Below are 9,093 nucleotides of genomic sequence, written 5' to 3' on the forward strand. Positions count from 1 at the left end.
ACTTTGGAAAAGTTTCAAAGAACATTTAATAGAATGTTGCCTGGTATGGAGGAAAGGTATTACAAGGAAAGATTGAGGACCATGAGGCTGTTTTCATTAGAGAGAAGGTTGAGAGGTGACTTAATTGAGACATATAAGATAATCAGAGGGTTAGATGGGGTGGACAGTGAGTGCCTTTTCCCGAGGATGGTGATGGCTAGCATGAGGGGGGCATAGCTTTAAATTGAGGGGTGATAGATGGAGGACAGATGTCAGAGGTAGTTTCTTTACTCAGAGAGTAGCAGGGGCATGGAACACACCGCCTGCAACAGTAGTAGACTCGCCAACTTTATGGGCATTTAAATAGTCATTGGATAGACATATGGACGAGAATAGAATAGTTTAGGATAGATGGGCTTCAGATTGATTTCACAGGTGGATGCAACATTGAGGGCCGAAGGGCCTGTACTGTGCTGTAATGTTCTATTTTCTATGACCTATAAATTAAGTCTGGGGTTAATGCAGATAATTAAATGTGGGCCGTTCCCATCAGATTGAAAGCATCTAGTTAAATGCACTAGTTTAATCTTATTTTCCTTCCACCTGAAGGGAAAGATTCGGTAACCAATTGGGGCAGTACTTTGTGCAGTTAACGATTTTATCTGGAGACCCACCCTCTCGGATCAATGATCGTTTATAACACCCAGCTGCTCAGTCTATTGCTGTATAGATCGCAGAAAGGAGTGGTGCTTGCTACTTGGCTGTGATCTGCTATGGAGGGCAAAGTGAACCAACCCATGATCGAGCGAGAACTTGACCGTTTCCGAGGGCCACAGGGCAGCGATGATGTCCCCTCGACCGTGGTGACCATTGGAACCGGTACTCCGCCGATCAGTGACCACGTTCTCTGGTCTCTTTTCAACTTCGTTCACTGTAACTTCTGTTGCCTTGGCTTTCTGGCTTTGGTCTTTTCAGTTAAGGTGAGTTTGCGGCTTTTTAACAAGTGTATGAGCAAATTCACACTTTTCTTTCCCACCCTGTTGAGGAATAGGAGATTACAACCCGAGTCTCGCACTTTCGCGTGAATATTTTTTAAACTGCAATGGTAGTTTAGGGTGTTGGAAATAATAACTTGGCCTAGACCCGGTCTCTCCTCTACCGGGGTTCGATAACTGCACCCAGAAGGCAAATTGACTCTATAATGAGTGCAACTCTTTTAAATTCTGAACCCCACTCCCTCCGCTCTTGCCCACTTACCTCAAACTTGAATTCAACTCTTCCTTTGTGGAAACTTGCTATTCTTTAAACTATTTTGTATTACCCTCAGATATGTATCCTGCCTGAACTTGTTTTGGTTTTCTAGACTTGTATTGCATCTGGTAAACTGCTTGTCTTTATCAGTTGGCAGACTTTAAATCTTTTTAAGTCACTTTACAAACTTCATTTTTTTTAAATGACCTCCTGAATTTTTTAATGTTTTGTTTTGCCCTGAGAACAATCCCACTTTCAAGTCTCAGATAACCTGTCAATCCCTTATTCACTTCCTCCAAGACTAGCCACCTTAAAGTATGGTGCCCAGAATTGGATTCATTAGTTCAGGTTGGGGTCTAACCAAGTTTGTGAACAAAACATTCTAGTGAGGAATTGAGCTGAATTTGATATCCATCTTTAAGTGGCTGTGAGCTAAATTTTTGCACTTATGATCAGGGTAAAAGTCAGCTGAGAAACTGCATGTAGTTCTCTTTTGGATAGTGTCCACCAGACTGATTTTGTTACAGCAGCAAATACCTGGAACAGATTTTGTTTTGGAGTTGTTTGATCACCTCATTCTAGGTAGGGCTCTTAATTTTTCTGGGTGGTATGTGGCTCAGTGGCTAGCATTGTTGCTTCGTAGCACCAAGGTTTGATTCCAGACTTAGGTGTCGATAGTGTTCATCCAATGCTCAGGTTTCCTCTTCTTTTTCTCTTCCCCTCCCCCTCCTTCCTCCCCTCTAAAAAGCTAGGACAGTGTTGGTTGGTGGATGACTTCCTTCCCCACAACGATTGGACTCTTAGATGTTTGAGGGTTAGTGCAGAATTGATGGGCTGAATGGCCTTTCTCCAATGTAGGGCACTGATTCTATTTAGAATTAGTGCTTGTTTGCAGCATGTGGTCTGTCATAAGCAACCAAAAGGTGCAGAGCTGTTTTGAACTATTGTCTTTCCTTCAAATAAGGGATTGGTTATTTATAACTAGATGGGGGGAATTTTCCAAGTTTGTCAATAATTGGGTGTGTTCTCTAATCAGTATAGTGAATTCTATTGGTTAAGCATACTCTAGGCTGAAATTTGAAGTGCCAAATTTGACTTTTCCAACGAAATCCTCTTTGGAGAAGCTAAAGAGGACCTGTAAGGTAGTGGTCTCAGGATTAGTGCCAGTGCAGAAATGAAAGACTAGGCATGATGAACACCTGGCTTGAGGGATTCTGATTTGTTGGACATTGGGACTCCTTCTGGGGAAGGTGGGTCTATTACAAAATGGTCTACATCTGAACCAGACTAGAACCCATGTCCTTGGGAATTTTTTGCTACTATTGTTGGGAGGTTTTAAACTAATGTGGTGGGGCTGGGAACCAGAAGAGAAAACAAGTAGGCAATGAGGTGGAGACTAAGAATTATGAAGATAGTATTAATAAAAGGAAGAGTAGGCAGAGAGCAGATGAGTGCAAAAAAGTGGCCTGAAATGCACCTACTTTAATGCAAGGAGTATAGTGTGTAAAGCAGATGAAATTGGGTCTTGGATTGGTGCCTGGGAGTATGACATTATTGCAATCAGACTTGATTGAAGGAAGGGCCATGATTGGCAACTGTCCCAGGATAGATGCTTCAGACAGGGAGGGGTGGTGTTGCATTGCTGGTCAGGGACAATATCATGCCTGCACTATGGAGATCTTGGGTAGTGAGGCATTATTGGTGGAGCTGAAATAAAGGTGCAGTCACATGGCTGGGGCTGTATTACAGGCCTCCCAACAATGAGCATGAGGGAGAACAAATGGCAAACAGATTGAAAAGATGTAGTGGCAATAGGGTAGTGATGGGGATTTCTCATTTATACCTAATGAGGTCTAGATGGGATAGAATTTAAGTGTCCAGGTGAGTTTTCTAGAGCAGTATGTCAATAGTGAGGGAAGGGGCCATATTGGACCTGGACTGGGAAATGAGCCAGGACAGGTGGTAGAAGTTGCAGTGGGGACAGTGACAATCTAGAAGTTCTAGACACTTCATAGTGTGGCCCTAAGGGATGAGTACTAAACTGGGCCAAGGTCAATTATATCAAAGTTAGGCAGGGGATTGGACACTGCTATTTGAAGGGAAGTCCCCACTTGAGTAGTGGGAGGCTTGCAAAATGCAGGATGGAATGTTCCATTGAAGGCAAAGGATAGGACAGTCTAGATTCATGAACTGTAGATGACAGAAATTGTATGGCTTCCCAAGAGGAAAAGCAAAGTGTACATAAGTTCTATGCAGCTAAGAACAGAACAGGCTCTGGAGGAATATTTAAGACTTGTCCTACTCCTTCCAATGAGGAATCAAACAGGCTGAAAGGGTCATAAAATAGCTTTAGTGAACAGTTAAGGAGAATCCCAAGCACTAGTTACCCACTTGTTGCTTATGTAAGTAGTGGATTGATCCACTAAAGAATTTCAACAAAGGCTGTCAAACTGAAGAATGGGTGAGATTCTGAATGATTAGCTTGCATCAGTGCTCACTGAGGAGAGGAACATGACTGTTGAGATTAGAGATAGAAGAAGTTTAATTATTCTAGACCATGTTGACAGAAGTAGGAAGATGGGTAGGTTAAGGTGGACAGGACCAGATGGGATCTATCTTGGGTTGCTGAGGAAATAGCTGGGGCTCTGACATACATTTGACATCCTTAAATACAGGTGAGGTGCTAGAGGACTGGCAGGTTGCTCATGTCCCCTGTACAAGGGTACTAAGGATATTCCAGGTAAGTACAGATGAGTGAGCCTGACATCAGTGGGAAAGTTGCTGGTGAAAGTACTGAGGAATAGGATTAATCTATTTGAAAAGAATGGGCTTATCAGTGATATGCAACATGGTTTTGTGCAGAGGAGATAATGCCTTAAAGTTCTTCAATGAAGTGACTATCTTGATAGATGAAGGAAGGGCTGGTCATGCACTGACATCTACACTGCTGAAAAATACCCTTCCCACTCCAACCCATCACCCTCAACATGCAGTCCTCTAATCCCAACCTCACCAAGCCAGCAGATAAAGGGGGTGCAGTGGTAGTCTAGCACACTGACCTCTAACACTGCTGAAGCCAAACACCAAATTGAGGACACCTCTTCCTACTACTCCCTTGACCACAACCCCATCACCAAACCATCTCCTAGACCATACAGAACCTCATCACCTCAGGAAATCTCCCACTCAGCTTCCAACCTCATAGTCCGGGAACCCCGCACTGTCCGGTTCTACCTCCTTCCCAAGATCCACAAGCCTGACAACCCTAGCTGACCAATTCTCAGCATGCTCCTGCCCCACTGAACTCATCTCTACCTACCTTGACACTGTCCCATTTCCCCCCTACTCCAGGAACTCCCCACATATGTTTGAGACACCATCCACACCCTCCACCAAGACTTCTGTTTCCCCAGCCCCAAACACCTCATCTTCACCATGATATCCAATCCCTCTACACCTCCATCCGCCAGGGCCTCCAAGCCCTGTTGTTTTTCTCTCCAGACGTCCCCTACAATACCCTTCCACCAACACACACATTTGGCTGAACTGGTCTTCACCCTTAACAATTTCTCCTTTGAATCCTCACTACCAAAGGGGTAGTCATGGGTGCACATATGGGCCCCAGTTATGCCTGTCTTCTACTATGTAGAACATGTAATCTCCTAATTACACCAGCACCACTCTCCACCTCTTCCTCTGCTACATTGACTGCATTGGTGTCACCTCATCCTCCATGAGGAGGTTGAGCAATTATCAACTTCACCAACACATTCCACCTGGACCATCTGACACCTCCCTCCCCTTTCTAGATCCCTCATCTCCATTAATGATGACAGACTGTTTGTTTTTTTACAAACTCTCCGACTCCCACAGTTGCCTGGATTATACCTCTTCCCACCCTACCTCTTGCAAAAATGCATCCTGTATTTGCAATGCCTCTGCTATATCTGCTCCCAGGAGGACCATTCCACCACAGAACACCAGATGGCTGCAAATTCCCTTCCCACATGTTTAAAGATGTCCTCCAATGCATCTTGTCCACATTCTGCCCTCAGACCCCATCTGCCCTCCAACCATAAGGACAACACCCCAGTGCTCACCTTCTACCCTACAAACCTTTGCATAAACCAAATCATCTGCTGACATTTCTGCCACCTCCAAAAAGACCCCACCACCAGGGATATTTCCCTCCCCACCCCTTTCTGCCTTCCACAAAGACCATTCCCTCTGACTACCTGGTCAGGTCCACACCCCTACAACCCACCCTCCCATCCTGGCACTTTCCCCTGCCATCACAGGAACTAAAACCTGTGCCCACACCACCTTCCTCACCTCTATCCAAGTTCCTAAAGGAGCCTTCCACATCCATCAAAGTTTTACCTGCACTAATCACTTATTGTATCTGTTGCTCCTGATGCAGTCTCCTCTACACTTGGGGAGACTGGCTGCCTCCTAGCAGAGTACTTTAGGGAACATCTCTGGGACACTCGCACACCAATCAACCACACTGCCCTATGGCTCAACACTTCAACTCCCCTCCCACTCTGCCAAGATCATGGAGGTCCTGGGCCTCCTTCACCACCACTCCCTTGCTACCAGATACCTGGAGGAAGAATGCCTCATCTGCTTCAGAACACTTCAACCCCAGGGCATCAATGTGGACTTCAACAGTTTCCTCATTTCCCTTTCCCCCACCTCACCCTAGTTCCAAACTTCCAGCCCAGCACTGTCCCCATGACTTGTCTGGACTTGTTCTACCTGCCTATCTCCTTTTCCACCTATCCACTCCACCCTCCTCCCTGACCTATCACCTTCATCCCCTCCCCCACTCACCCATTGTACTCTATGCTACTTTCTCCCCACACCCACCCTCCCCTAGCTTATCTCTCCATGCTTCAGGCTCACTGCCTTTATTCCTGATGAAGGGCTTTTGCCCAAAATGTCAATTTTACTGCACCTTGGGTGCTACCTGAACTGCTGTGCTCTTCCAGCACCACTAATCCAGAATGTCATTCATGGACTTTAGTAAGGTGTTTGATAACTTTTCTCATGGTAGAAAGTGAAGTCACATGGTGTGCAGGGTATTCTAGCTAAGTGGATAAAGAACTGGTTGAGCAACAGGGAATAGTAGTTGAAGGGAGCTTCTCCAGAGGAAAGTGACTAGTGTTCCACAGGGTCAGTATTGGGGCCACAGTTTGTTGTATAAACAAGTGTTCAAGAAGATACTGTTGGTGGTGATACGAAGACTGAAGTAGCAAAAGCATAAGGGATTATCAGAATACAGGAGGATATAGATTGACTAGAGTTGGGCAGAAAAGTAGAAGATGGCTTTCAATCCAGACAAATAAGGTGATTGTCTTGCCTAAATACTAATTGTAGAGTGAATTATCCAATGAATGGAAGAGCCTTGGGAAAAGCTGGTGGGCAGAGATCTGGGAGTGCAGGTCCATGCAACCATGAAGATTGCTGCACAGGTAGATAGTGGTCAGAAGGCATAGTATGCTTGCCTTCATTGGATGGGGTATGGAGTACAAGAGCTGGCAAGTCACTGGTTCAGCTGCATTTAGAATGTTTTATACACTGACCAGAATTGTAATAACAAGGATGTGGATGCTTTGGGAAAGATGCAGAGAAAGTTTGCCTGGTGTGGAGGGTGTTAGCATGAAAGGTTGAGTAGGTTAGGTTTATTTTCATTAGGGGGAGAGAAAAAGATGTGATTGAAGGGTATAGAGAAGCTTTTCCCAGTGTGAAGGACTCAATAACAAGAGCTCCTCTCCAAGGTGAGAGGTGGAAAGTTTTTAAAGGGATACACAGCAAGCAGTTCACACAGGTAGTAGGTGTCTGGAACACTGCCAGCAGAGGTGGTAGAGGCAGGAATTGTAGCATCTTTCCAGATGCAGGAGTAGGTGGGAAGCAGAGTGAGCCCAATGCTTAGGAATTGGGCAACAGGTTTAGACAGTTGGATCAGCTCGGGCTTGGAGGGCCAAAGCCTGTTCTGGGCTATAAATTTTTGTTCATTTGAAAGGCCTGCATGCATGTCTGTTCTCCCATTTGCTCCCTTCTAGATGTAAACAGTAAACCTCCTGCTGATGTTTTGTTTCCACTCATCTATTTGATACTGACCCCTTCAGATTCTAGTGGTTCTCAAACTAAATGCCTGATTAGTCAGCCAATATCTTGAAGTGTCATGGATTGTACTGTTCCTGTTGTAATTGGTTTGTCATTGGGCTGAGACACTTCAGTGCCTGCAACCTCATCACTACAAGATTAGAATCTTCAGAACTAGTCACTGATTAACAGGGAAGTCAGTCAATGAGCAGGAGTAGGCCCTTGAGCCTGTTTTGCTAAGCAATAAAATCATGGCTGATTTGTTCAAACACTACCCATATCTTGAACTGTATCTCAGATTTGAACCTACCTGTCACTTGTAGACATTTGGAACTCTAACTTCCTTTTGTGTAGAAGTGTCTGAATATCTTAATGGTTGGACCTTATTGGTTCAATAACCCTCCCTAATGCTAGAATCCTTAATCAGTGGGAATAATCTTTCTGTCCTGTCTTTTACTATAATCTTCAATTGCCGTTCTAGAATGCCCACAATACAAATAGGCCATTTGATCCATAAAGTCTACACCACCAACCCTTGCCCTATCCTCAATGTCACACTTACCATGGCAAACCCACCTAGACTATACCTCTTTGGAGTATGAGGAAACTGAGTACCTTGCATATTGTCATGTCTGTGGGTTTCTACGAACTCCAGATAGCCAAGGCTGGAATTGAACCCACTCACTAACAGTTAACCACAGCCATAATGCTGCCTGGCCCTTATTTGGAATTAGAGCAAATTTGTATTATCTACTCATTAAAGAAAATAGCTGTCACATCTCACCTGCACTTATCCTCTGGGTGATAGAGGTACTGACATTAATGAGGAAGCATACTTCTATCTGTTGTGGGTATGTATTAGACAGTGATTAGATATCACTGAAATCTGAAGTGTCACAAACTTTCTTTCCTCTTGCAGTCTAGAGATCGTAAAGCTGTGGGAGATGTAGCTACAGCTGAACACTACAGCTCAACATCCAAATCGCTGAATATAGCCACAACATCTCTGTCCATCCTTACTTTTGTGATTTTGTTTGGACTGCTGGTTGCTGGTGTGATCCAGATTCCCCGTTACTGAGGACCAAACTCTCATCAAGGATGAACATTACAAATCACTGATGTATAACAAATGATTGATCTTTTTCTGTCACTGGTGTTTGAAGTATTTTTTAACAGACCTCTCATTCATTCTGTAATGAATACTTTGAAATATTATACAATAAACTTTGTGGCAAGCTATCTCTTTTGTTTAGCTGTATTACAAAACCAGTCAGAACACTACCCAGCCAAGAACAGGCCATTCTGCACTCAGCCTGCTCATGACCTAGCTTGCCTTAAGACTTATCTAATGTCAATTTACCTTGTCTGAACCTTTTGAGTAAAGTTCAAATTCTCATACCGTCATACAATGCATAGTATTTAACATCACCCCCTGGACTGGCCTATCTCTAAAGTCATGCCCCTGGTTCAGGGAATCTAGATTTAACAGACTAAGGTCTTTAAACACATGCTATCTAAGCAGTCTTCCAGACTCCTAGAGGAAGGAAGACTGGTTCAAGCCCTAGCTGGTCAAGAGACAATGACACCTTTTGAATAGGCTGTCTGAGGAAAACATGTCAAGAACACCCAGGCCACTCTAGACATAGCTGAGATCTACCTTCAGTTAATTAAAAATTAGTCTTCAAGCAGAGCCTGAAAACATTTGATTAACTTTTAATCAACCTGATCAGATGTTTCCACATCTGGAGTAGACTT

General features: G+C 44.2%; 1 protein-coding gene across 1 annotated transcript; it reads left to right on the plus strand.

Moving 5' to 3' along the window:
- Window positions 1-657: 657 nt before the first annotated feature.
- LOC132824220 (dispanin subfamily A member 2b-like) lies at window positions 658-8,577 on the plus strand. The gene is made up of 2 exons (XM_060838525.1): window positions 658-959; window positions 8,258-8,577. Exons 1-2 carry the CDS (start codon window positions 753-755, stop codon window positions 8,414-8,416), a joined length of 366 nt encoding a protein of 121 aa, XP_060694508.1. The 5' UTR covers window positions 658-752; the 3' UTR covers window positions 8,417-8,577.
- Window positions 8,578-9,093: the final 516 nt, after the last annotated feature.

This window comes from Hemiscyllium ocellatum, chromosome 18 (assembly GCF_020745735.1).
Source record: "Hemiscyllium ocellatum isolate sHemOce1 chromosome 18, sHemOce1.pat.X.cur, whole genome shotgun sequence".
Classification (NCBI taxonomy): domain Eukaryota; kingdom Metazoa; phylum Chordata; class Chondrichthyes; order Orectolobiformes; family Hemiscylliidae; genus Hemiscyllium; species Hemiscyllium ocellatum.